This window comes from Oncorhynchus mykiss, chromosome 8 (genome assembly GCF_013265735.2).
Source record: "Oncorhynchus mykiss isolate Arlee chromosome 8, USDA_OmykA_1.1, whole genome shotgun sequence".
Classification (NCBI taxonomy): domain Eukaryota; kingdom Metazoa; phylum Chordata; class Actinopteri; order Salmoniformes; family Salmonidae; genus Oncorhynchus; species Oncorhynchus mykiss.
The window spans coordinates 77,258,415-77,286,243 of NC_048572.1; the positions used below are offsets into that span (position 1 = coordinate 77,258,415).

The window sequence follows — 27,829 nt, forward strand, 5'->3', positions numbered from 1 at the left end:
AAATTTGATTTGTTTTCGAATTCTTTGTGGATCTGTGTAATCTGAGGGAAATATGTCTCTCTAATATGGTCATACATTGGGCAGGAGGTTAGGAAGTGCAGCTCAGTTTCCACCTCATTTCGTGGGCAGTGAGCACATAGCCTGTCTTCTCTTGAGAGCCATGTCTGCCTACGGCGGCCTTTCTCAATAGCAAGGCTATGCTCACTGAGTCTGTACATAGTCAAAGCTTTCCTTAATTTTGGGTCAGTCACAGTGGTCAGGTATTCTGCCGCTGTGTACTCTCTGTGTAGGGCCAAATAGCATTCTAGTTTGCTCTGTTTTTTTGTTAATTCTTTCCAATGTGTCAAGTAATTATCTTTTTGTTTTCTCATGATTTGGTTGGGTCTAATTGTGCTGCTGTCCTGGGGCTCTGTAGGGTGTGTTTGTGTTTGTGAACAGAGCCCCAGGACCAGCTTGCTTAGGGGAGTCTTCTCCAGGTTCACCTCTCTGTAGGTGATGGCTTTGTTATGGAAGGTTTGGGAATCGCTTCCTTTTAGGTGGTTATAGAATTTAACGGCTCTTTTCTGGATTTTGATAATTAGTGGGTATCGGCCTAATTCTGCTCTGCATGCATTATTTGGTGTTCTACGTTGTACACGGAGGATATTTTTGCAGAATTCTACGTGCAGAGTCTCAATTTGGTGTTTGTCCCATTTTGTGAAGTCTTGGTTGGTGAGCGGACCCCAGACCTCACAACCATAAAGGGCAATGGGCTCTATGACTGATTCAAGTATTTTTAGCCAAATCCTAATTGGTATGTTGAAATTTATGTTCCTTTTGATGGCATAGAATGCCCTTCTTGCCTTGTCTCTCAGTTCGTTCACAGCTTTGTGGAAGTTACCTGTGGCGCTGATGTTTAGGCCAAGGTATGTATAGTTTTTTGTGTGCTCTAGGGCAACAGTGTCGAGATGGAATTTGTATTTGTGGTCCTGGTAACTGGACCTTTTTTGGAACACCATTATTTTGGTCTTACTGAGATTTACTGTCAGGGCCCAGGTCTGACAGAATCTGTGCATAAGATCTAGGTGCTGCTGTAGGCCCTCCTTGGTTGGTGACAGAAGCACCAGATCATCAGCAAACAGCGGACATTTGACTTCGGATTCTAGTAGGGTGAGGCCGGGTGCTGCAGACTTTTCTAGTGCCCGCGCCAATTCGTTAATATATATGTTGAAGAGGGTGGGGCTTAAGCTGCATCCCTGTCTCACCCCACGACCCTGTGTGAAGAAATGTGAGTGTTTTTTGCCAATTTTAACCGCACACTTGTTGTTTGTGTACATGGATTTATTATGTCGTATGTTTTACCCCAAACACCACTTTCCATCAGTTTGTATAGCAGACCCTCATGCGAAATTGAGTCGAAGGCTTTTTTGAAATCAACAAAGCATGAGAAGACTTTGCCTTTGTTTTGGTTTGTTTAGTTGTCAATTAGGGTGTGCAGGGTGAATACATGGTCTGTTGTACGGTAATTTGGTAAAAAGCCAATTTGACATTTGCTCAGTACATTGTTTTCATTGAGGAAATGTACGAGTCTGCTGTTAATGATAATGCAGAGGATTTTCCCAAGGTTACTGTTGACGCATATTCCACGGTAGTTATTGGGGTCAAATTTGTCTCTACTTTTGTGGATTGGGGTGATCAGTCCTTGGTTCCAAATATTGGGGAAGATGCCAGAGCCAAGGATGATGTTAAAGAGTTTTAGTATAGCCAATTGGAATTTGTTGTCTGTATATTTGATCATTTCATTGAGGATACCATCAACACCACAGGCGTTTTTGGGTTGGAGGGTTTTTATTTTGTCCTGTAACTCTCACTCTCTCTCTCGCTCTCTCTCTCTCTCTCTCTCATTCCCCCTCTCTCTCTCTCTCATTCCCCCCCTCTCTCTCTCTCTCTCTCTCTCATTCCCTCTCTCTCTCTACCTCTCTCTCTCATTCCCCCCCCCCCTCTCGCTCTCTCTCTCTCTCTCTCTCTCTCTCTCTCTCTCATTCTCTCCTTCTCATTCTCTCTCATTCCCTCTCTCTCTCCCTCTCATTCTCTCTCTCTCTCTCTCATTCCCCCCCCCTCTCTCTCTCTCTCTCTCTCTCTCTCTCTCATTCCCTCTCTCTCTTATTCTCTCTCTCTCATTCCTTCCCTCTCTCATTCCCTCTCTCTCTCATTCCCTCTCTCTCTCTCTCTCTCTCATTCCCTCTCTCTCATTCCCTCTCTCTCTCATTGCCTCTCTCTCATTCCCTCTCTCTCTCTCTCTCTCTCTCTCTCTCTCTCACTCTCTCTCTCTCTCTCTCTCTCTCTCTCTCTCTCTCTCTCTCTCTCTCTCATTCTCCCTCTCTCTCATTCCCTCTCTCTCTCTCATTGCCTCTCTCTCATTCCCTCTCTCTCTCTCTCTCTCACTCTCTCTCTCTCTCTCTCTCTCTCTCTCTCTCTCATTCTCCCTCTCTCTCTCTCTCTTTCTCTCTCTCTCTCTCTCTCATTCCCTCTCTCTCATTCCCTCTCTCTCTCTCTCTCTCTCATTCCCTCTCTCTCTCTCATTCCCTCTCTCTCTCTCATTCCCTCTCTCTCTCTCATTCCCTCTCTCTCATTCCCTATCTCTCTCTCGCTCTCTCTCTCTCATTCTCTCTCTCTCATTCTCTCTCACTCTCTCTCTCTCATTCTCTCTCTCTCTCATTCTCTCTCTGTCTCGCTCTCATTCCCGCTCTCTCTCTCTCTCTCTCTCTCTCTCATTCGCTCTCTTTCTCTCTCTCGCTCTCTCTCTCATTCCCTCTCTCTCATTCCCTCTCTCTCTCTCTCTCTCTCTCTCTCTCTCTCTCATTCCCTCTCTTGTTCAGCCAATGGGTTTTAGTGTTTTAGCAATTGAGAAAAACTGTAACATGTCTGGTCTCTCATAACCATGTGTTGTGACTACATGACTACTTATGAGAGACCAAAATGAGTCAAATTTTGGTCTCTCATAAGTAGTCATGTCTTTTGTTGTTGTTATTCATTTGGTCTCTCATAAATAGTCCTGTCTTGTGTTGTTGATACTCATTTGGTCTCTCATAGATAGTCCTGCATTGTTGTTGTTATTCATTAGGTCTCTCATAGATAGTCCTGCATTGTTGTTGTTATTCATTAGGTCTCTCATAGATAGTCCTGCATTGTTGTTGTTGTTCATTAGGTCTCTCCTAGATAGTCCTGCATTGTTGTTGTTATTCATTTGGTCTCTCATAGATAGTCCTGCATTGTTGTTGTTATTCATTAGGTCTCTCACAGATAGTACTGCATTGTTGTTGTTATTCATTAGTTCTCTCATAGATAGTCCTGCATTGTTGTTGTTATTCATTTGGTATCTCATAGATAGTCCTGCATTGTTGTTGTTATTCATTTGGTCTTTAAAAAAAATATATATATATATTTCACCTTTATTTAACCAGGTAGGCTAGTTGAGAACAAGTTATCATTTACAACTGCGACCTGGCCAAGATAAAGCAATGCAGTGTGACACAGACAACAACACAGAGTTACACATGGAATAAACAATAAACAAGCCAATAACACAATAAACAAGTCAATAACACAGTAGAATAAAAACAAAGTCTATATACAGTGTGTGCAAAAGGCATGAGGAGGTAGGCAATAAATAGGCCATAGGAGCGAATAATTACAATTTAGCAGATTAACACTGGAGTGATAAATTATGATGATGATGATGATGATGATGATGTGCAAGTAGAGATACTGGTAGAGAGACTGGTGTGCAAAATAGCAGAGAAGTAAATAAAAACAGTATGGGGATGAGGTAGGTAGATTGGGTGGGCTATTTACAGATGGACTATGTACAGCTGCAGCGATCGGGTTGGCTGCTCAGATAGCTGATGTTTAAAGTTGGTGAGGGAAATAAAAGTCTCCAACTTCAGCGATTTTTGCAATTCGTTCCAGTCACGGGCAGCAGAGAACTGGAAGGAAAGGCAGCCAAATGAGGTGTTGGCTTTGGGGATGACCAGTGAGATATACCTGCTGGAACATGTGCTATGGATGGGTGTTGTTATCGTGACTAGTGAACTGAGATAAGGCGGAGCTTTACCTAGCATAGACTTATAGATGACCTGGAGCCAGTGGGTCTGGCGACGAATATGTATCAAGGGCCAGCCGATTAGAGCATACAGGTCGCAGTGGTGGGTGGTATAAGGTGATTTGGTAACAAAACGGATGGAACTGGAGATGTTTAATATGAGACTGGAAGGAGAGTTTACAGTCTAACCAGACACCTAGGTATTTGTAGTTGTCCAAATATTCTAGGTCGTAACCATCCAGGGTGGTGATGCTAGTCGGCGGGCGCGTGCGGGCAGCGAATGGTTGAAAAGCATGCATTTGGTTTTACTAGCGTTTAAGAGCAGTTGGAGGCCACGGAAGGAGTGTTGTATGGCATTGAAGCTCGTTTGGAGGTTAGTTAGCACAGTGTCCAAGGAAGGGCCAGAAGTATAAAGAATGATGTTGTCTGCGTAGAGGTGGATCAGGGAATCGCCCGGAGCAAGAGCGACAATATTGATATTTACAGAGAAAGGAGTCAGCCCGAGAATTGAACCCTGTGGTACCCCCATAGAGACTGCCAGAGTTCCGGACAACAGGCCCTCCGATTTGACACACTGAACTCTGTCTGCAAAGTAGTTGGTGAACCAGGTGAGGCAGTCATTAGGTCTCTCATAGATAGTCCTGCATTGTTGTTGTTATTCATTAGGTCTCTCATAGATAGTCCTGCATTGTTGTTGTTATTCATGTGGTCTCTCATAGATAGTCCTGTCTTCTTGTTGTTTTCATTTGGTCTCTCATAGATAGTCATGTTTTCTGTTGTTGTTATTCATTTGGTCTCTCATAGTCCTGTCTTGTGTTATTTACACGTTTTTCCTCTCTTCCTGTGTTGTTATGGTCTTTCTTGTAGTCCAGAGGAGTATTCCAGAAAGATGATTTAACAAATTCAGGATTTCCTGAACATATCCGTCTTGTCTTAACCAGGTGAGGGAGTCCAGAATTGATTGATTCCAGAACGTCTGCTTCCCCTTTAAGCTATTAGACTAGGAGAAGCGCAGATTGGTTGATCTGACAACTGGCGCGAGCACGCAACATTCAAAAAGGTCCACATGTCGATGACGGAGAAAACGATAGATATGGAGTCAAAAGAAAGAGACCAAAATTTCACTACTCTAGAACAAGAAACTATTTTAACAAAATACAACAAATATGTTCCATTTACTAAAAAAAGTCAGACATCCGTCGTCGCAAAAGCCAGAGAGGGAGCCTGGCAGAAAACTGCAGACAGAATCAATGCGCATGTGAAGTGGCATGATCCTAATAGGCTTACACATGGGTGAGTAGTAATAATGCTTTCACTTTATAGAGCACTTATTGTAATACTGGTGATATTAAGTGTCAAGGCTATGGCTAATATGTATGTTGTAGTAGCCAATGTCACAATTGCAATGGTAGGCCCATTCCATAGCCATAGCCTATGTAGCCTATACTATACATCTCAGATAACACGCACACACACACACACACACACACACACACACACACACACACACACACACACACACACACACATACACACTCACGCTCCTGTTTGATGTGTCCTGTATGATGTGTCCTGTATCTGGTGTTGTTTAGCTTTGCAGGGCTTCATAACCTCTATCAGACTAGACCACCATGACACTGAGCTCTGATCAATATACAATCTAACCAGCCCATGGGGCATGTGTGTGTGAGTGTGTGTGTAGGTGTGTGCGTGTTTTCCGAGATGTTTGGTATTCAGGGCTGCTGTTCAATACACGGTTGGTACAGTGCGAACAGCAGTCACATGACAAAAAACAAACATTTTATATAACAAGCCCATATGACCGCCATCTTAAACCTCTCTAACCTAGCCAATCAAAGGCCTTGGCCTTCATTCAACCCCAAGGTACTGTAACTGAGCAGATATGAGGAGAGCCACACTAACTGAGAACTAATGATTTGATTCTATTTTTGCTACATGGCGTAAATCCTTGAAATGTCAACAACAACCCACTGGGGCTTTCTCGCAAACTATAATCATCATATTCCCTTTCCGACTGTATCGTTATGCCAACAAGAATCCTGAAAACGTCGGCTAGTCAGCACAGTGATGTCGACAGACCTTTAGGCACACAAAAACAGCAGTGAATGACTCACATGTTGGTGTTGGCTGTGGAGGTGAGCCACTCCCCAGCCAGCCCAATGATGTCCAGCCCCGTAGACAGCTGGTTGAAGAACCGTGGATGACCTGGGACAGAGATAAGAGATTCTATCTGAATGGGACTTTACAAATGAAAATGAAACATACTGGGATATTTGCCTGCAAGGTTTCTATAACCTTGTAAAAACACACATCTACTACAAGGGTTGAAACAGTGTGTGTTCTTTCCTGTAATGAAAACAAACCACTTGATATGAACTCAGACAGGTTATTTTCTGAAACTCCCACATTCACTCTTTGCTGTATTCCCATTGGGACCTGAGATGCAGTGGAACATTTGCCTTCGAGGTACTAGATGGGGACACTTATCCACTGATAACAAGGTTACATGACATTTAGAGTAGGCTAGCCTAGATGCTCACAGAGCTTGAAGTTTATGTTTGAATGAAATTCAACAACAAGAAACATCACTAGGCTACTAATATTGTATTTGTAGCCCCCTAGACGAACGGACTGACTAACTAACTAAAGAGCGCAATATCAGAGATACAAAAGCGAAGTGGATTTGCTCCCTCGTGATAGGCTATATTTCAGCACCGTGGACAGCGCCCGTGATAGCGTCATTAGAATGAAGGCATGAGACTCAACTGCCATAGGCTAATTGATTCAGACAAACTCGTAAATCGTGCGACAATGTTTTTTAAACTATCGTCACTTTGTGTGTAAATGTCCAATGAATTGAGTTAAAGGTCTTTAGGAAGTAAACCCAAAGGACTGTTTGACTGTTGTCGTTCCTAACGGCTTGTAAAATCCCATGCAGGCTTGCGTCCCCGCGGGCAGTACTTGGTTTAATAAAATCAAGGAAGGAGTATTACCAGGGGTACATACAATCACCCGTCATTGTGATTGGATGTTACTGATCAAGGGAACAGCTTATGCTTAAATGGTTTTGTGTAGCATTCCATTTTGCTCCATTTTGCTCAAGTGTTTTTGTGAACACGAGCAGATCACTGTGATAAAGAGAACACAAACTGTATCCCAATAACGTCTGAAGAAATGTTCATATGTAAAAAGAAATATACAAAGGTGCGTTAAACATTTTTAGAAAGCCTAAACAACATGGAAATATTTGTAGACAATAGACCTACCGGTTGGTCAAGTTTCATGTAGACTAAGCTAACCATTTAAGCCAACTGCAATATTGGTTGTTTTGGATTGGAATGTATCCTAAAAAAGCAGAATGAAACGTCTTTGTTTCTCATGTAATTTCCTATCAAGGAAGGAGAGAAACAAAAGCCTATCTAAATTAAATGTATAGGCTAATGCGTTTTCCAATGGTAAAAGATTTTAGTCTGCCTGGCTTGGTGAGACTATTACTTCTTTTTTTCCACACTCATTTAAACTGCTCAAAGGAAGAACTAAGGAAGAAATTGCACAATTGGAAATATAAGAAATGCAAAGATTGGAAACGTAATTAATGCACACAAACTGTCCTGAAAACATGAAAAGGAAACATCTGGTTTAAAGCTGTATCTTGTTTCATGTAACTTAGTTGTGGCCAGTTTAGTAGTCTACCTGTTCGCACGCCGTACTTGAGCGTGTCCCTGCAGTCCACGAGGATCTGCTCGAGGGACTCTGGCTGGTCAGAGAGCTCGAGGTTGAATCCCTCCATGCCCTCGAGCAGCTGGTGAGGATGGTGGAAGTCCAGAACCTTGGTGGAACGGTCAAAAGTCTTCCTGACGTAGTTGGTGAGGATGCCCACAAGTTCCAACAAGAACTGCATAGTCGCCTCTTCTCCGTTTTTGGCGGGAAGTAAGTCTAGAAGAATGACGGAAAAAGCATTTACAAAACGAATAGAAAATCGAAAGTAGAGGCTGGACGCCCTTTTACAGAAGAGGGCTTATAAATATAGGCCTAGGCTACGGTTCACTAAATGTTAGAAAATGTAAGAATTAGATAACTAACGTGTAGGGTTATATTAAAAGTCTAGCAAGAATGAACTCGTTATCTCTCACCTCTCGCGAACATGTTGGAAAAATCGGTCTCAGTGCGGCGGAAACGGGCATCCCGGTCGCTGTTGTCACAGGAATACAGGTTCTTCTGGCGTTCTGAGAGTGAGCCTGCGAGCCGGCCTTCCTCCCCAAGACTGTTGTTCTTCTGCAGGAACCCTAGGGTGTTACACAGAGGGGCACGAGAAGGGGAACATGCTCGGTTACCACTGCCCAACATCGCTAGATAATAACCCGATAATAACTTTTATTCAGAGACCTGAGTTTATCTATGTCTGTTACAAAGGCAACACATTATTTATGGTGTCCTCTCCCAGACAGCGCTTATAACCCCGGGTGGTGATCCCCACAGTGGATGGGTTTTGGATCAATTTATGGAAGAGGGTAGTGTGTGTGTGTGCTTGCATGGGTGTCTTGCCCTCAAGCTCACAGGCCAGGCAGGCTCAGGCCCTACCCTGCCCGGTGACATCCACCCATAACCCAGTCATGCGAGAGCGAGAAATACCCAATTTATTCCAGCGGTGAATGTCCTCCTGTCCCCCCGGACTTTTCACGCCTGAGCGTGCAGGGACTGTGTGGAGGGCCCGGCGCAGCGTCCATGTCATTACCGACTCATAGAGCAGACATTATGGAGTGGAGTTAATGAAGGATGCAGATGTTTTACGGCCTCTGGATAGGTTAGTCTATTGTTAATGAAAGTCCGTGTCTATTAATAGCCCATTGATCTTAGAAAAAAAAAATTGAGAGAAAAACCTATAGCCTAGCAGGCTACCACCAGAGAAGGTCATTTTAGGCTTAATAATTATGGAAGGATTTAAACACTTATTTTCACATCATGCAGTTTTCAGTAGATTATTATAGAAAAATCTTATATAAAAAAATGTTTTTGCAATATCGAATAAGACAGAGAGAAGGCTCTCTCAAACTCTATCTCTGTTTCAGAGCTCCATTAAAATGTATTCGGCTAATCTCGGTTGGCACATTGGGCACTGATTATCTCACGAGAGCAGCGGCCTCGAAAAAGCTACCGGTTGATATGGTTCTCGTTAATCTTCCCTCATCCACAGGGCGTGTTTCTTTACTGATTGATGGGACCTGACAACTATTATGGGCTGTAAATCCACACTGACATAGAACAAAATCTAACACTTGGAACCATTTTATGATGACCATTGTCACTGTTCTGTTTTTTCCTCCTCATAATAATTATTTCAAACTCGAGCACAAAGCTATATTCCTTATCAGCCCGAGGGGATATTTATAGAAACGAAATAATGTCTTTATCATGCATAAAAGTACCCTATAAGCACTTAGCCCTATGTCCACATATTCAAATGATATGGTAGGCTATGCAAATTATTGGGCCTGATGCACAACGCACACAAATGTGAAAATTACTCATTCGGGCCAAAACAATGTGCTCTATAAAACGAGTCAATCAGTTGATCGAAAAAAACATGTTTCTTCGTGCATTGTGGTGAATTATTTCGTTATTAAGGTTATGTTCAGGTTTACGAGGATGGTTAAATTGTGTTATTATTCTCCGGCAGGGGACGTCCTCCACATTAAGGGGCAGGTGCCCTACTTCTGTTGGCCCTCGGTACGAATTATAGGCCTGCATCGTAACTTTCGAGTTCAAATCCATTTATTTTAGGCTAATTACATCCCCTCTTTGTGTTTGGATTGAAGCCATGATAACAATGCCTACATTTCCAATTAAATTACATTGACATTCTTGACATTATCAAATCCTGCCACAAAAAAATATGTAGGTCTGACATCAGTGAAGGTAGGAAGGATTTTTTAAATAAAGGATATTTTTCTCAATGTGTGAATGCTGACTGACGTCAAACCAATCCTCGACCCAGGAAAAACAGATCGTCTAAGAATCCTGTTGGAAAAACACTGGATTCAATCGTTTCACCTTGGCTTGATTGGATAACAGAGACCTTATGGAACCTCCCAGATTTACCAAACCTTAAACTCCACGTCATCTCATCGACATCGTCACATTTCATTGAAAAGGCTCGCAGGTGGTATAAAAAATGTCAGTTTTGCATGAAGGGACCCAAATCCATAGTCGCCTCCAAACGGAAAGGAGAGGAAGTGAATGCTTTAAAAAAAAATATATGATAAGGCCTTTATAAAATAAAAAGCTATTAGAAGGTGCAATATTTAGGCCTAGCCTATGTGCACAAAACATGTTAACAGCTAACTCAGCATAAAAAAACAACTAGCCTATATTGGACACATCCATCTCGCTATAAATCTTGTTTGTTTAGACATATTTCTATATTTCTGAGGCATATTGTTACTTGACGTATTGTGGGCCTACATCCTATCCTTTGCTAACTGTAGAGATATGGATAGGAAGAGACATGGGGTGGTCGGCGACGGAACCCCGGCGCGCATCGCGTGTCCTAAAGCTAATCGCTAACTGACCTTTAGGAGATGAGAATGTGGAGTGACAGTCCGGGACGGCCCTGCTCTAACATCAGAGTATTCCATATAGTATCCATGATGGTTTATGGGTCTAAAACTTACCACAGATCTTCAAACCCAGTTTCCGCGTGCAGCCTTGCATCCACGCGTCATAGTCTAAAACAGAATGTTTGGGGAGAACGTTTGAAAATCAAATTCTGAAATATATGAATAGTGTGATTTGGGTGACAGCGGATGAGTTTTAATAAAGCGTATGGCAATGCATGGCACAACGGAGTGAAGAAGCATGAAGCAGATACTTGCAGCAGTAGATCATTGTCTGGGGGAACTTCACCCTATCTCGCGGTTATTATTCCTCAACATTCGAATGGTCCGAATCCACACAGTGCAATCATAATGGGCCATCAGAGGCTCACCGGTTTAATAAATACTGGCACGCACCCGGCGAGAGGCGGGTTGAAATAAACACCCGTGAAATGACCTCGCGAAAGAGCAGATATTAATTAGGTGAAACACAGTATTTGACTGGCGGGAGCTGGCGATGTCTAGCTGGCTGTTCGGAGACACACACACACACACACACACACACACCAGGCAGTATAGTGAAAACTAGGCTAATAGGCTACCTTATTTTGGAATTGTATGATGGAGAATGCCATCATAGCAACACAAAAACTCAAGCATACAGAGCAAAGCGATGGGACGGTAACAAGGCATATCTATATGCATATGAGCTTCATGATGGTGTTATTTGTCTAGGATGCAAGACCCAGACATAACGGCTCGAGGTGTCACTCAGAGCGCATGAAGGCGAGCGCTACCCGAGACACACTCACACACAGAGACACCACGAGCCGCCTCAGGTCAGCGCGAGTGAGACAGAGCGTGGCAGCGAGATAATAGCAACATCCAACAGCAGCAGCAGAGAAACAGGCAGAGCACAAAAACAACAACATCACAGCCTTTTTCAAGTCATTATGCACTCTGTCAAACCTGAAAAAATGTCAGACGGTATTACTGTTCTACAAATATATCCACATTCTTCCTCTGTCAAATAGCCTATGATGCCATTTTTCCATATTAGGCCAATGGCAGACATGTTAGCTGGTTAACTAGCCCTTCAAGCCTATACATTTTCCAAACGAAATATGACTAGGCCTGTAGAGAGGAGGGTTTGGGTATTTTTCTTTACGAAAATGTAACTTTCAGTGGTAGGCTAGACAAATATGCTAATATCAGTAATCCGATTCTAAATGTCCCCTTCTCTCAGTGTTCCGTGGAAAAATTATCCAAGCGGGTCTCTACAAAACGAGTGCAAGCCATCATCAAGAACACCGGAGTGGCTGCAATTACCAGCCATTCCCTGCGTAATTGCGCGGTTAACAGCTCTCTCATGGAGGACATGATGCAAGGATTTTGAGGGGATATATATATATATTTTTTTTAAATAAAAAAATACGAATTGAAATGCTTGCATACAAAATATCGTTAGCCAATAAATAATAGCATGAACATACATTTAGGCTATTGGTTATAGGCTTTACAACATACATATTTTAAAAACATTATTTGATAGGTCTGGTAAAAATAAAAATAAAAGCAAAAAAGCAAAAGGAAATTCGATAGGGTTATTCCAAATAATTGTATATTTTATATTCCATAACTAATTCCTTTCCGGATCCATAGCGCTGAGGACATTATAACGACGCTCTTTGAGGCGATTTACAGGAGGTCCGTTTCTCAGTGCACGCTGCTGATCGGTTAGACAGCAGCAGGCAGCTGTGATAGCTCTGTTTTTAACCGGAATGATTAACGACAGGGCCCACACGGTAAAATGCCCGGGTGAGACTCGTTTTTATCAGGCAGAGGAAGGGAGGGAGTGGAAGAGAGAGAGAGAGAGAGAGAAAGGAGAGACTTACTTGTAGACGAAGGTCGTAAATTGGCAGAGTTGGGGTCCTGGTCCCCGCCAGTGGCTGTCGGTTCAGACGTGGCCATTAGTCCTCCGTTATTCCTGTGCGCTCCGGGACTCTTATCAGATTCTCAACGGAAATATCCAACCGGTTTCTGAAAACAAACGGCCAAGGGTTAAGATTGATGGCTCTGGATATTAAACAAATAAATAACTGCATTTATTTCTGAAAGATGTGCATTCTTCATTTGGAATAGCCTAAAATAGGCAACCTACGCTGAATTTGATCAGCGAAATTGAGCTTTAGTATCAGTGCAGTGAAGGAAGAGGATGATGCATCATTTGCTGTTATTATCTGCCTCTACGATCGGAATCATTTATTCTCGAACGTCAATATGCTGCGAGCTGCATGCACATGCCGAGGGAGATAAATGCTTTTGAACGATAACATCGCGTGCATTCAATTCTATTGGACCAAAATAAAGGCTGCAAATCTGACAAATGTATAGCCACTATATTCTACCTTATATACATTAACGAAAAAAACATGTTTTAAGCAGTAAATTGAACCTTGTCCCCAGTGACGTTTTTATGGGTCATTAGAGCGAAATCATCTCCATCTCTGAGACATCAGTTTTGGGCGCTCAAGCTAAACGAAGAGCACCAGACTGTCCAGTCTACTTTTTGATCAAAGAGAACGAAAACAAAGGTCTTCGTGTCTTCAATATCAAGCAAATAAATACGTCTAATCCACAAACAAATCATCCTTATCAGACCTATTCAGAATTAGGAATATGCTAAACGAAATAGCCTTTCATAATTACGCGCTATGGAATTATTTGACACATTTTCTCAAACAAATCTGGGTATTGTAAGAAAAAACAATATATTTGACAGACACTTGATCAATTATATTCTACTGAAATCCGTTGGAAAATGTATTGACATAAAGCACATCGATTTTTCAATTATGATGATCTTTGAATAACCACAGTGAAGCCAGCATCAGTTAATGCCATTATTGATAATAAATAGTAAGGCTAATGAATGAATCCTGCCACTCATATAGGTTAATAAATAACAATAGACTGCCATTGCTATTAACATGTGACTTTTTTCATAGTAACACACTTTTGAACAAGAGAGATTTGGAAATCCGAACATTTAAACGACAAGTCGTTTGTTAAAATATGTATTCCTTCCTAACCAATCACATCCTTTCCGACCCCAATAAGAATGTGGATCGCAACAAATGTTGCAGTTGCTGGGCGCTGTGCAACATTATCTTTAAAAAACAAATGCAAATATCTCACTATTATGGAAAAATCAATCAATAGACCTATTACAAAAAAGGCTGTTTGGAAACGTGAGAGCGCTGGCGCTAGGAGGCAATACGCTACCTTACCGTCTGCGGGTGCACAGGTTGTCTTGTCGAGAGAAACTACCACCAAACAACCGAATTACAGTTCTCTATCCACCCAACGTTCTGAGACGCAAGACAGTTCAATGCCAACAACACCGGAATAACGACATCGAGACAAATTACATCCAGTAGCGTGCCAGTGACCTTTTTTCCCTCAAGAATGTTTCATTTTTAATATATTTATTAGTGCGTGAATCGCCTATCCCCTCACGCACGTGTGAGTCATAGCATTACCTCCCTCTGGCGCAAAATTAAGCTTCTGCTGCTCGTGACAGAAAAAAAGCATACGAAAACCTCCCCACTTCCTGACAAATCAAATCAAATCAAAAATATTTATAAAGACTTTCTTACATCAGCTGATATCTCAAAGTGCTGTACAGAAAACCTGTCCTAAAACCCCAAACAGCAAGCAATGCAGGTGTAGAAGCACGGACGTGTCCCCCTTTTCTGTGACACAGGGAGACAGAAGGTGTGATGGTCATGAGAAATGCCTATCTCCTGTAAGATAAAATCACAAAGTGTCACTCTTGGGAAGTTTGATAAATATCACATAAATATCACAAATATCAATAGGCTACTTACTAACTTAGAGCTAAAAGGTGGTCTTAGGGAACGACCAAAAACAACAGAGGAGGTTTTCTTTTTGTCACTTGCACCTTTCAATCAAAGGAAACATTTGAACAAATGAGTTGGACAACCGTAGCCTACCAGATATAGACTTGGAATGGACTCATTTTTGCTCAGCTCGATTCTTGTGCAACTAGACATATGCCTGAAATGTTATTGCCAAGAAATGGACAAGTGATAGCCTATTCATTTTCTTATTGTGTTATTGTCCACATTTAGGCTACAGTGTGTGTATCATCTTCAGATTTGTGGTTTGTGAAGCTAGATTGGGAAGGATATGTTGGCTCTAGACCACGAGGTGGCGGAAACGACTACGCTGATAGATCTATGTGGTCAGGAGCATTGATGGAGTTTATTTCCAAAAATTGTGAAAGTCATGTAATAGCTCTTATCTATTCTGTATTGAAACTACATGTTTGGAAAAAAATATATCCTATACCTCCTAGACTAGGCCTATAGGCTGAATAATAAACTAAAATAGAGTATCCATGGTACACACCTGAGGGATCTTTGGGAATTCACCTGTAAACTTCAAGGTCCTAAGCAGCAGGGCTCCAATGGGAAGTGTTCTCCACAGTCCACTCCACTCCACTGCCAAATGCCTCTTCTTTCACCCTATCAGTCCTCTTTCAATCATCTCCTTCTTTTCTGCTCTTCTCTCCGTCTACTTATTCTCTTCCCCGTCAGGACTTTTTAGAGATCATTGTTGCTCAACTTCCTCAGAAATTAACAGGCATTTTGAAAATGATCTGTGTGGTTGCATTTATGTTGAAATGTAGAGGTGTTGAAAGGTCTATTAATAATACTGGTTGTACTAGAAATGTAGAGTACGTTTCCACTTAGTCCTTGAGTACTTCTGTCAAACAAACCCTTGTGTAGAAGAAACCAGAAATACACAGATGTCATGATGCTGAACTTTATTGTGTAATTTACATGAAGATTAAACAGGGGCGTGGTGATGAGGAAACTGTGTATGCTGTGATGGCCTCACCAAGGTATGTGCGAATGTGAAATGTAAAACAGTGACACAATTGATATATATATATATATATATATATATATATACACTCATACAAAAGGAAAATAAACTAACTGATATTTCCACTGTCAGACTGGGCAGTGTGCTGGTGACTGACAGCTATGGGGAAAGGTGAGAGGGTGGACATGGTTTGTGTCTCCTCTCCTGCTCCTCTTCCTCATTTGACAACGATGAGGAGGAGGAGGAGGAGGAGGAGCTGTCTGAGCTCTGAGGAGAGTCTTGATCACTCCCAGAGTCATCTTCATCACCGGAGTCTGAACAAGCATCATCATCATCTTGGCTTTTCTCCTCTTGCTCTGATGGAACATTGCATAGGAACAAAGCAAAGACTTTGATGAGCTATATCAGATGTGTCAGTGTTGGAACAAAAGCCTGCACACATAGTAACTCTCCAGAACTAGGGTTAATGTGACCACTTGAATCCAACTTCCAACAATTGTCCCACAGCTACAGTGGCCGAAAGTCTTCTCCCACAATAACCTTTTTGTGCATGTGCATGATTTGGAGGGATCCACTCACCTCTCTCCAGCCTCTCCTGGATAAGAGGAATGAACTGTTTGGCTTCTGGATTATTTGGTTCATAGACCAGAACTGGAAGAACAGAGCATAGACACATCAATCATCTGGTTGGATAATTAATTAATTATTTGGTTGATTGATGCAATGAGAGACACATGAACAAAATGCACACATATAATCAAAACAATTAATGACATAATTATTTTATTTTTTTACCCCCTTTTTCTCCCCAACTTCGTGGTATCCAATTGTTAGTAGTTACTGTCTTGTCTCATCGCTACAACTCCCGTATGGGCTCGGGAGAGACGAAGGTTGAGAGTCATGCGTCCTCCGAAACACAACCCAACCAAGCCGCACCAATGTGTCGGAGGAAACACCGTACACCTAGCGACCCGGTCAGCGTACACTGCGCCCGGCCCGCCACAGGAGTCGCTAGTGCGCGATGAGACAAGGATATCCCTACCGGCCAAACCCTCCCTAACCCGGACGACGCTAGGCCAATTGTGCGGCGCCCTATGGAACTCCCAGTCGCGCGCGGCCGGCTGTGACAGAGCCTGGGCTCGAACCCAGAGTCTCTGGATGACAGAACCTTTTCATTTGACAAACAGGCTTACTCATCTGACACAGTTTCTCTGCCAGCACAAAGTCTTTCTCCATCACAGACTTGAGGAACTGAAATCACAGACACAGATGGGTGTCACAGTCCATCCAGGCAGACCCAGCCTCTCATTGTTAACCAGCAATCTGAATTCCTCCATTAATCAGGGAAAATGACATCTGATATGAATGTATTCATTTTTAGTCAGTCTAATGTGGGACTTGGTCTGATATGAACTGAAGAGTTAATTTACCTCAGCCATCAGCTCCAGTGGAGCCCTGTATCCCTCCTCCTCATCATCATCCGCCTCACCATCATCATCATCCTCCTCAGTGTGCTCTTCCTCCACTTCTGGTTCAAGAGGGGGGAGGGGCTCCGCTGGAGGGTGAACACACACAGAGCAGGGGGTAGTTTGGGCCCGTGGCTGCACAAACACTCTTCCTCCTGCCCCACAAAACATCATCATCATTTTTCGGCAGTCATGCAAAAAATATCAAAACATTGGTGCAAAGTTAGATTCTCTATGTCTCAATCTACCAATCTATCTATAACAACCCACTGGGCACAGATGTCAATTCTACGTTTATTCCATGTTGGTTCAACGTAATTTCATTGAAATGACATGGAAACAACTTTGATTCAACCAACGTGAGCCCAGTGGGAATGCTCTTCTACTCTAGTAGTCCTGTCATATTCTACTGACCTGTAACAGCTGAAGCCGACTGCTGTGGTTTCTTATTATCCTTCATCTTCAGGTCTTGGCTGAGGATCACAGGAGGTCCAGCGAACCCAACACTAATGTTATTCACACCTCCCGCACAGAGCACGTTGAATCTCCCAGGTGGAGTGACCTGGGTGGAAAACAAATTAAATATACAGACTAATAAATGATAAATGCAATAGCTTAGGGTTTTCTTTTTTGGGGGGTTAGGGGTTTTGTGCTTTCTTAAAGATGATTTACCGACCTTCATAGGATTTGATACTGCTTGTGTAGGAAGGCTACTTCTGAAAAATACCAAAACACACACACACAAAAATATGTAAATGTTTGCATCACATCAACTTGTGATGTGCAACTTTCTATCATGGAAACTCAACACCATGTCAGATGTTTTATGACGTAGTTAGGACTGGTCTTGCTGTAAATTCTTACCGGGGTGCGGCAGTAAAATACTTGGCTCCCACAGCTTCTAGAACCAAAAGAAGAAAGGGAGGGTGTCATACATCCAGGTCAGAGTAGAATGGAAAGTACAGCAGTGGTTGTTTGTTTCACCCTGCATACCAGATCTTTACACAGGCCTACATACCTTTAGGCATGTGTGTCTCAAGAAGTGCAGGGGCCACCTATATCAAAAGCAGGGAAAATATGAATATTTGTATTTCATACAAATTAAATATTTATCTGAAATAAAATAATCTTCCCAACATGTCTTGTTTCATCATGTCTTTGACAAAATAAACACGTTTTACCTGCTTCTGTGGAACCGTGGAAGACCCCACACATTCAAGTCTGGAAACAACAACATTAGACACTTAGACTGACAGCGAGCAAACGTCGTTACATTTAAGCACTCTCCCAACTACATACGTTAATAATACTAGGTATAGTTGATACCTCTTGGATACAATGTCTCATTTGAAAAAAATGTGTCTGTCATATCAGCGATTCATTGTGCAAGCACTGTGTTTGTCACATTGGCACATCAAATTTGTAACCAATAACTCACGTTAATAACTAGCTACGTTAGCTAGCTACTGTAATGCTCAGCTGAATAGCTTGCTGGCTCACCTGCTCATCTAGCCGATTCTCGATTACTACCAAACCCCGAGCAGTCCGATAAAGTTTAACAATAAATATTTCTATAGGAAACAATCTTTTGCTTTGTATTATCGATGGAGTCGTAGTAACATTAGCTAGCTCACTGTGTTGCTTGCAAGTTTAGTGGCTCATAAAACACGAGAAGAGAAAACAAAGTCTCATTCCCATGACAACGGGTGAACTCCCCCCTTCAGCCCCACGTGAGTGCCCTGGTGCTACGTAACGAATGCGCTGCTGTTCTATGATGGTGGCGCTTTCACTTGCTTTCTTGTCAACTGTCACACAAACCACACAGAAAGCCCAGGACCACCTCATAAAACGTTTTGTCAGGGTAAGAATATCATGATAAAAGGTTATGATAATGTCCTGTCTCTCTGTTCCCTCCCCTCTCTCATGTTTTTATTTATTTTTATTAAGTACACATTCTTATTTACTATGACGGCCAGGTAACAGTGTGCCTGGTTCAGAGGCAGAACGAAATAATTTTGACCATGTCACCACTGTGTGTGTGTGTGTGTGTGTGTGTGTGTGTGTGTGTGTGTGTGTGTGTGTGTTGAGAGATATAGGCTACCAGGTGAAAAGTGAAATAGGGAAGTATAGAATGCTGACAGTTGATACAATCAGCTGAAACAACATCAATTAATCTTCTCCTATAGGTTATTAGGTTAAACAACAACAGAACCGCCAAACAAGTAGAAGTTGTAAAGCAGACTTTATCAACCCTATTTAAAGCATGGACTGGCAAGCTATGATTCTACTCTTAGATGAAACGTAGCATGAGCACTGAGTACATTTGTGTCAGCTGACCATCGGAGGGAAGGGTGCAAAGAAACACTGATTTAAAGTACAGCGTCTAAGCCTCTGAGGTAGGCAGAAGATGTGGTACTGTTTAAATGAAATTCTCTCTCAGCCACCTACTTCGGCAGACGGCTGCTCTCTTCCAGAGATAGACCTGCAGACGGCCAGGCTGTTGCCTGCTCTCTTCCAGAGATAGACCTGCAGACGGCCAGGCTGTAGCCTGCTCTCTTCCAGAGATAGACCTGCAGACGGCCAGGCTGTAGCCTGCTCTCTTCCAGAGATAGACCTGCAGACGGCCAGGCTGTAGCCTGCTCTCTTCCAGAGATAGACCTGCAGACGGCCAGGCTGTAGCCTGCTCTCTTCCAGAGATAGACCTGCAGACGGCCAGGCTGTATATTGCTCTCTTCCAGGGATAGACCTACAGACGGCCAGGCTGTAGCCTACTCTCTTCCAGAGATAGACCTGCAGACGGCCAGGCTGTAGCCTGCTCTCTTCCAGGGATAGACCTACAGACGGCCAGGCTGTAGCCTGCTCTCTTCCAGAGATAGACCTGCAGACGGCCAGGCTGTAGCCTGCTCTCTTCCAGAGATAGAACTTGTCATGGCCATGGCCTACTTATTTTTTGTGTGCGAATGTATGTGTATATCTTAACTCCTGGTGAAAGTGTAAACGTGTCTTACGGTCGGGCAGGTAGGCAGGTAGGCAGGCAGGAGACAGAGGATAAGGTTACAAAAATGGTGGTTCTATTCACACAAATATAATATCGTAGTGATGGTGGCAGTGGATAATGTCAACAAATAATGAAAAAAGGACTTGCAACAACAATTGGTCTAAGAAAATATGCTACGGATAGGCCGGTAAGCCTAGGCTACTGTAGAGAGTTAAAATACAGCCTACATTTCAGACACTATCCCATTATAGTTTACAGAACACTGGCAAAGCCTGCCGAAATACCTGGGCAAAACCATTACCTCAACAAGCAGGAGTACATACAAATCTCATTCAGTATATAAACTGAAGGCTATAAAAGTCTAGAAGCATCATACATTAACATCACATAATATTCACAGGTCTTTCTCAATCAAACTGGGATACACTTCATTTTGAGACATCTCATTTAATAAAATAATAAATTGAGTACTCGTGCTAATACACATACGCAGGCGAGGTTCTATGTAGAGTGCGGAGGTGCACGAGCATAGCTCTGAGAAGCAGCAACAAACAAACACAGTAAACACTCAAAAGAAATGCACAAATGGAAGAACAATTATAACTGGGCACTTGCTATTAATAACCTACTTCATATTTAGGCTGTCATTGTAAAGAAAATGTTGTTGTTAACTGACTTGCCTAGTTAAATAAAGGTTAAATAAAAAAAGTAGAAATATTTATAGCTCCAGATGTTCAACACTAGTAGAAAAGGCTTAGGTCTATCAGCATTTTGAAAAGTCGATTTAATAATACTTAACTTTGGATATTTTGTCCCAAATTTCCAACTGCATGAGGACCAACTACTGGCCATACAATGCACTTTAGCAGAAAATGCTAGCTTGTTATTAGGTCAGGAAGCAGGCAATGTCTTCAAGAGGAGAGTGGAGCTCGAACTTGGGCGCTAGTGTTATGTGCACAGGTAACTGGAATGTTATCTTCTGTTTACCCAATTGTTCCTTTGGGTGGGGGGCCATCGCCTTCAAAGGCCTCTCGCAGTTCTCGGTCTCCTCCAATGAAGTTTGTTCCATTGTCCGAAAGGTGCTCGAAGGACTTCCCTTGAAGTGCAATGAAGCTTCTTATAGGCATCGGGAAGGCATCAGCATCCAAGCTCTCCAGGAGATCCAGGTGGCTGCAGCGATAGGTCATACATTTGTAGACAATGTCCCATGTCTTTTCGTTACAACGAATCGTCCAAACCAATTCACTCCGGTAGAGTAGAAGGGTGGCTTCTACAGTCGTGGCCAAAAGTTTTGAGAATGACACAAATATTAATTTTCACCAAGTCTGCTGCCTCAGTTTGTATGATGGCAATTTGCATATACTCTAGAATGTTATGAAGAGTGATCAGATGAATTGCAATTAATTGCAAAGTCCCTCTTTGCCAAGCAAAGAACTGAATCCCCCCCCAAAAAAAATTCCACGGCATTTCAGCCCTGACACAAAAGGACCAGCTGACATCATGTCAGTGATTCTCTCGTTCACACAGGTGTGAGTGTTGACGAGGACAAGACTGGAGATCACTCTGTATCTGGAGATCACCAGTATCTGCAATGCAGTTCTGCCAGAACCCTCTCTGGACCAGGATGGAGGAGAGTCTCGTTGAAATTTTTGAATGAGAGGCTTGGTCAGCGGATTATGCGGATCCAAGACGATGGGGTGCATAGCATCCATCTCCAGGTGCTCTGCTCTGTGCAGTCTACCACCAACTCAGAAGATTCCTGAATCTTTATCGTCCTCAGCAGACAAGGGACCCAGACGACTGTTAGAGGGTCTAGACCAGTTTGACCTATTCAGGAAACTATTTCTGAGCTTGCTTCAGGAAGAGGTTCTCTGCAGTTATGTAGTCTGCTACTTTGCTAGGTGAACTGGAAAGTGGATCATCCGTCCCATGTGGGGATCTAGTTGTTGCCTTTCCATGTATTGAACTTGCTGATATCTGGGAGCTAAGGACTGGAACTGACAGACACATTTACGCAGAAGGCTGATTTCTTCAGTTCGCTGTTGTCAGGCTCTGGGCCAGCAGAAGGCATTGATCACCACTGATCTTCCGAATGTTGTAGGAACTCAAGGCCTTGGTGCTATCAATGCGGCCTTCGATGCAGACCTATTTCAAGGTCTTTCCCCAAGTGATGTCATCCGCCGGGTTGTTCACGGGATCCACATACCTACAGTTGGGTAGATCTGTAAGGTCCTGAATCTCTGCTACACAAGTTCCTACAAAGACCTTGTATCTACACAATTCCTACAAAGATCTTGTATCTACACAATTCTGACATGAGCCAATGAAAGGCTGTGGTGGAATCGGACCAGAGGATGACTTGTACAATGGGCAGGGTGAGTTCTGTTTGGAGGACGCTGGCCAGCTGAGCTCCAGTGAGGGAAGCACTCAGCTCCAAGCGAGGCATCGACAGCTGCTTCTTTAGTGTGACGCGAAACCTGGTCAGAATGAAGGAGATGTGTACCTGCTTCTGATCATCCACAGTCCGCATGTAGGCAACATAGCCATATGTGGAGGTCCCTGGTCGACTTTGGGGAGTCAGCATATCGTGGCCTGTGACTTCTAGGGAGTTCCATCTGGACCAAGTCAGTAATCTCTTGTTCCCAGACAAGTCATCTATCCAGGAGGCTCTGAGGCTGAAAGGGGTCGTCCCAACCTATTTCTTCTTTCCACAGGTCCTGGATGAGTACCTTGGCTCGGGTTGTGAAAGGCAGGATGTAGCCTAGTGGGTTGTATTGACAGGCGAGCACGCTGTAGATATTCCTCATTGTAGGTTCGAAGCGCTCCACATTGGGGTGCTTGTATCCCATGGAGTCTCGGAGGCAGTTTCAACATTTCCCAAGGGTTGGCTCCTGAAGATCCATGCTACAGTGGGAAATTCACAGTTCGCTGCTTTCTGATCTGGCCTTGGGGGGTAAGTGCCAATTACAGCTGGTATGTTACTTGCCCACTGGCGTATCACAAGGCCTCCAGTCTGGATCAACTGGCGCATCTGGCGCAACTAAACACCATCAACTTCTACCTAGAGGTGGACGTTAGGAGTAGCATCATGGCTTGCTGGTCTTGTTTTGAGCAAGTCACTAGCTTCTCAACAAGTAAGAAAGTGTAACGATCTGCCAAAGTTGCTCCACATTTCTGAAGAGCTTGGTGGAAGGCAAAATGGTAGTGGTGAGCAGGTATTGTTGTTCAGCTGGTGCTGTGTGGACAAACCTAGAAGACACTTGCAGTGTCCAGCCGAGTTCAGTGTGGAGAGTGATGGGTCCACCAGGTGAGGCTTTACACACTGGCTGTATGGGTATCAGGACGTGAGGCATGCCCGAACGAATCAGCAGCAGAGGTTGAGCGTCGTCCACCGGTGGCAAAGGAAGCTTGCAGCGGTGGTCATATCACCTTTGGAGAGCTGCTACTGGGCAGGAGTGTTCGGAAAGGCCTAGGTTGTCTGTGGTGAATGCCTGGCGTAGCTGATACTTCTTGAAAGGTTTGGGGGGGGACACTTCTTGAAAGGCATGGGGGGACACATCATAGGTAATTGTAGTCACCTTGTAGTCACCTTGTAGTTGCACCACATGTTTTGAAACTGTCCTGAGAGTGAGAGTCTCAGGCTCAGAAGTGAGGTTTAGTTGAAGAACAGCCTGTGGCAGGACAATGCTACGCTCCGAGCCATCATCGAGCACGGCACATGTCTCCAGGACTCCGCCTCCATAGTGAAGTTGGACTTTCACGACCTTCAGCATTAGCTTCAGCGAACGGTTCGTCCTGTCCAGGTACACCTTGGTCATAGGGACACTCACTATGAGAAAGCTCTTCTGTTTTTTTTGTATGGTGTCGTGAAGGATCGCTTGGTTCTTCTCTCTCCATGTCTTGCAAGACTGTCCATCTTTTATCCACTTGAGGATCTGTCCTGTGTTCAGCTTGTTAAACTCTTCACGTGTTAAGAAAGTGTTCTTTATTGTCACAATGAGGTCAGTATGGCTTGGGATTGGAATTCTCCTTGGATTGAGCAGGCTCCTTGGAACTTGGGTCTTCACTTGTGTTGAAGAGGATCGAAGCAGATTTCTCGTTCTGCTCGTGGTGTTGTAGGCTTTGGTTTTTCCATTTATATTTCGAGGTTGGACATTAGCACGTTAGCACGCTGGTGTCACCTCATGTGTTACACCTGTTTTGTTTTAATTTTAAGAGTTTAGAATCCGTAGACACCATTTTTATATTCCAGGAGGAAATGCATTTATGTGGATCCTGTTGTGAAATGGAAGTTGTTTTCTGTTTGTTGTGAGCAAACTTGTCCAACAAAAATATAGGATATATTTGTTGTCTTAAGGGGGATAGGTGTTGCAGGCTTTAGTTTTTCCATTTATTTTTTTCGTGGTTTGGATGTTAGCATGTTAGTACGTTGGGCACCAATTGGTGTCAACTCATTACTCAGTATGTGTTACACCTGTGCTGGCTTGTCAACTCATTAGTCAGAAGGCATAGGTTATATTTAAGAGCGGCTGGCCCAGTGCTCCAGTTGGCTTGAGTTTTGGTGGAGGTTTAATGCCTTTAGTTGGCTCTCCCTATTTAGATTTATTAAAAAACAATCCTTTATCTGATCTTCCTTGTTTTCAGTTTGCTTTACTTTTTGGTTTGCTTCCTGTCTTTAAGTTTGGTGTGGGTTTTTATTTTGTTTTCCTTTTCTTGGGCAAATTTAGTGGATGCTCATTGTGGGTGTCTTTTAGGTACCAGTTGTTGTTGCTAGCCAACTTTCAGTAGACACCCCCATGAGTGTCTTTCAGAACCCCTCTTAGAACCCCACCTGTTTCGTTTTGGTTGTTGTTAGTGTCTATTTGTTTGTTTCCCCTTCTGTTTGAATGAACATTTTTGGTTTCTTGCTGGAGAACGTAGCGGTGGGGGGCACGGTCCTCTTTCTTGAATGGCTTGGGCATATTGTATTGATAGAGGGCTGCAGCTCGGCTTAATATGCGCTTAGCCTGGGACTTCTCTGTGACTAGGCAGTCAAGTCAAGTAGCGTGTACGTCTAGTCCGTAGCAGTCCTGAGGATGCTGCGGTCGAAACAGTGCTTATAACCTCTTATAAATCCTCTTAGAGCTACCCCCTAATTTTTTCAATTCCCGCCTGAAGATATACGCAAATCTAACTGCCTGTAGCTCAGGCCCAGAACCAAGGATATGCATATTCTTGGTACCATTTGAAAGAAAACACTCTGAAGTGTGTGTAAATGTTTATTGAATGTAGGAGAATATAACACAATAGATCTGGTTTAGATAATACAATGAAAAAAAAACATGTTTTTTATTTTTATTGTTGTATCATCATCTCTAAAATGAACAAGATAAAACAAACACTCAGATAGGATGATGGGGACAATTTCAGTGAAAAACATAAGAGGGCAACAGTACTTCTGCAAAGTTTCAGAATGATAACTTCCAAAATGAGTGTGCTACATGACATTTATCATGAAGTCACCCAAGTAGCCCAAATGTACCCAATAACTATATACAAAATACCAAAATGGTATTCTAACACACCCACCCAAAAAATGGAGAAAAAACATGAACAAATATATACATTTACAAAATAACACTTTCAATATTTGGAAGACCCTCAGTCCTCTACACAATATTGTCCTGCTGATGCCAGGTGCCATAGCAGTCTCTTTCTGCTGTAAAGCAGAGGGTCACCAAGCATGTGGTGCAGGTGACGGGGGACTTCATTTTGCAAAGAACACAGCAACGCCTCCATGCTGTGCCCTTTTGGCCCTGAGGCACATTCATGCCTGCAGAAATACATTTGGGCAGATGAACACCACTTGTGGCAAGAGCTGGATGAAGCAGCTTCAGTGGGGGATGGACACCTTGGCACTGGGGGTTCCCAGTCAGTGTCACTGTGAAAGAAAATGTTCAGTTAGAATAGTTTCACATATGAGCCCTGTATCAACAGGTATAATAGAGTACAGGGAACATAATGTTTAATATATTATTATAGACCTGCTAGATCTACTTTCTCATTTATATTATGACAGACCAGCTAGATCTACTGTCTCTATTATATTATGACAGACCAGCTAGATCTGTCTTTATTATATTACAACAGACCAGCTGTATCTACTGTCTCCATTTCACTTTGGCCATTGTTGTGGGCCTGCCCTCCCCTCAACAGCCTCAAATAGGCTATTTCATTTCACAAATAATATTTGATATTATTAATTTCAAACAATGGCATTAGCATGAGAAGAACTTACCAGTCCAGAACGATGTCCTCTCCGTTCAAAAAATATTCCTCCATTTGGGAATCGCTAAATGAATCGTCCTCCAACAATCTCTGTCTCACTTTCCCGATCAATTTCTTCTAAAATTGTGTGTACAACAATATATCTAGACTTAGATTTAGCTTTCCCTGACTTAGTCGCCATACTGATTGATATATAAACAGCTGAATATGCGCTTTACCAAAACAATGTTGTGCGCAACATGCGTGGCTCCTTCCGTTATGAATCATCAATGGCGAATGACCCTCTTTACGCCGGAGTTTACTACATGGGTTGGTCTTCCAACACATAACCATTGCACATTGCCGTTTACCTCAGCTCATTGGCTATCTACCCAGCTATATTTCAAGACGATCAGTGGTCATTGGGCGGCAGGGTAGCCTAGTGGTTAGAGCGTTGGACTAGTAACCAGAAGGTTGCGAGTTCAAACCCCCGAGCTGACAAGGTACAAATCTGTCGTTCTGCCCCTGAACAGGCAGTTAACCCACTGTTCCCAGGCCGTCATTGAAAATAAGAATTTGTTCTTAACTGACTTGCCTGGTTAAATAAAGGTAAAATAAAAAAAATAAAAAAAATAAAAATACAGTCAATCAACGAAACAGCGATCATATCATTGGTGCACAATGATGTCCTTACTTGTTGTCTTCAAATCGGTTTCTTTCAGTCAATACGTCCCGCAAAATGACCCATCAGGTTTGGTTGTGTTACAAACAAACCAGTTGATTATAATGAAACCAAACATGACTGGAAAAGTCACGTTTAGAGTGTGTATTTACGACACAAGCGGAATTCACGACACAAGCGGTTCACAAAATGTTTCGTGTTAGGCTATAAAAATGGATTTTATCAAACAAAAGACCATTTATTGTGTAACAATGAGCATTGGGATTGCAAATAGAGGAAGATCGTCAACGGTAAACAATTTATTTTATTGCAGTTTATGATTTTGTTACGCCTGTGCTGGTTGAAATAGTTGTTTTTTATGGGGCTCCATCCTCAGATATTCGCATCGTATTAAATAAAGTAAATCATTTTTTAAATCTGACAACGCAGTTGGATTAGCAAGATTCTAGGCTTTCGAAACACGTGAGACACTTGTATTTTTATGAATGTTTAATATGTTGTCGAATTTCATCCCGCTAACGGGTTTGGTGCGCAGAGAAGTTAAAGGAGAATTTCACTATTTAGGACCCTAATCTGTATTTTTTTTAATGTAAATTGCATGCTATAGAAGGTTACAATTGTTTCACTTGTTTTTTTAGAAACTTACCTCAACAGCAATTGATTTCCTGAGCCTCATTCTGGAGATTTAAGGTGTCCAAGAACATGAACAAAGGCTCTAAAAATACACAAATATGTATTTCCTCAAATTGTAAAGCTCTCAGTATTGTGCTGCAGGTCTTTAGATGTTATACAAATGAAATGGTGTCATATCGGAGTTTATCCACAATG

General features: G+C 42.7%; 2 protein-coding genes across 16 annotated transcripts in view; both read right to left on the minus strand.

Annotated features, from left to right (window-relative positions):
- The window catches only part of LOC110530669 (glutamate decarboxylase 1), a 27,668-nt gene extending 12,221 nt beyond the window's left edge, over positions 1–15,447 (minus strand). The window contains exons 1-7 of one of the 8 annotated variants that reach the window (XM_036986322.1): positions 15,130–15,447; positions 14,355–14,450; positions 12,591–12,735; positions 10,774–10,827; positions 8,236–8,388; positions 7,796–8,038; positions 6,217–6,307 (exon numbers count right to left, since the gene is read on the minus strand). In XM_036986322.1, coding sequence (XP_036842217.1) covers positions 6,217–6,307; positions 7,796–8,038; positions 8,236–8,388; positions 10,774–10,827; positions 12,591–12,666 — 617 coding nt within the window. In that variant the 5' untranslated portion in view covers positions 12,667–12,735; positions 14,355–14,450; positions 15,130–15,447. Of the gene's footprint in view, positions 1–6,216; positions 6,308–7,795; positions 8,039–8,235; positions 8,389–10,773; positions 10,828–12,590; positions 12,736–12,856; positions 12,990–13,980; positions 14,256–14,354; positions 14,451–15,129 lie in introns of those variants that run through there. The other 7 variants (XM_036986321.1, XM_021613896.2, XM_021613897.2 and 4 more) reach the window with 7 other exon arrangements.
- Positions 15,448–15,532: 85 nt separating this feature from the next.
- erich2 (glutamate-rich 2) lies at positions 15,533–18,828 on the minus strand. Of its 8 annotated transcripts, none has more exons than XM_021613905.2 (10): positions 18,576–18,828; positions 18,257–18,296; positions 18,094–18,130; positions 17,940–17,973; positions 17,752–17,788; positions 17,490–17,637; positions 17,040–17,230; positions 16,803–16,860; positions 16,189–16,260; positions 15,533–15,965 (listed from the first exon to the last, which is right to left on the minus strand). In XM_021613905.2, the coding sequence occupies exons 1-10, from the start codon at positions 18,581–18,583 to the stop codon at positions 15,769–15,771; spliced, it is 822 nt and encodes a 273-aa protein (XP_021469580.2). In that variant the 5' UTR covers positions 18,584–18,828; the 3' UTR covers positions 15,533–15,768. The 8 variants fall into 8 exon arrangements, with proteins under 8 accessions (XP_021469580.2, XP_021469583.2, XP_021469577.2 ...); XM_021613908.2 differs by having other exon boundaries at positions 17,040–17,164; positions 17,752–17,791; XM_021613902.2 differs by having other exon boundaries at positions 17,752–17,791.
- Between the last annotated feature and the right edge of the window lie 9,001 nt (positions 18,829–27,829).

Bases quoted from the DNA above. Each gene is read 5' to 3' on its own strand.
- erich2 (XM_021613901.2), bottom strand. The intron at 17,977-18,093 runs GTATGTAGGCCT...TTTTGGTTCTAG, and splicing joins TGAGACACACATGCCTAAAG to AAGCTGTGGGAGCCAAGTAT. The intron at 17,231-17,489 runs GTCAGTAGAATA...TTTGTGGGGCAG, and splicing joins GTCGGCTTCAGCTGTTACAG to GAGGAAGAGTGTTTGTGCAG.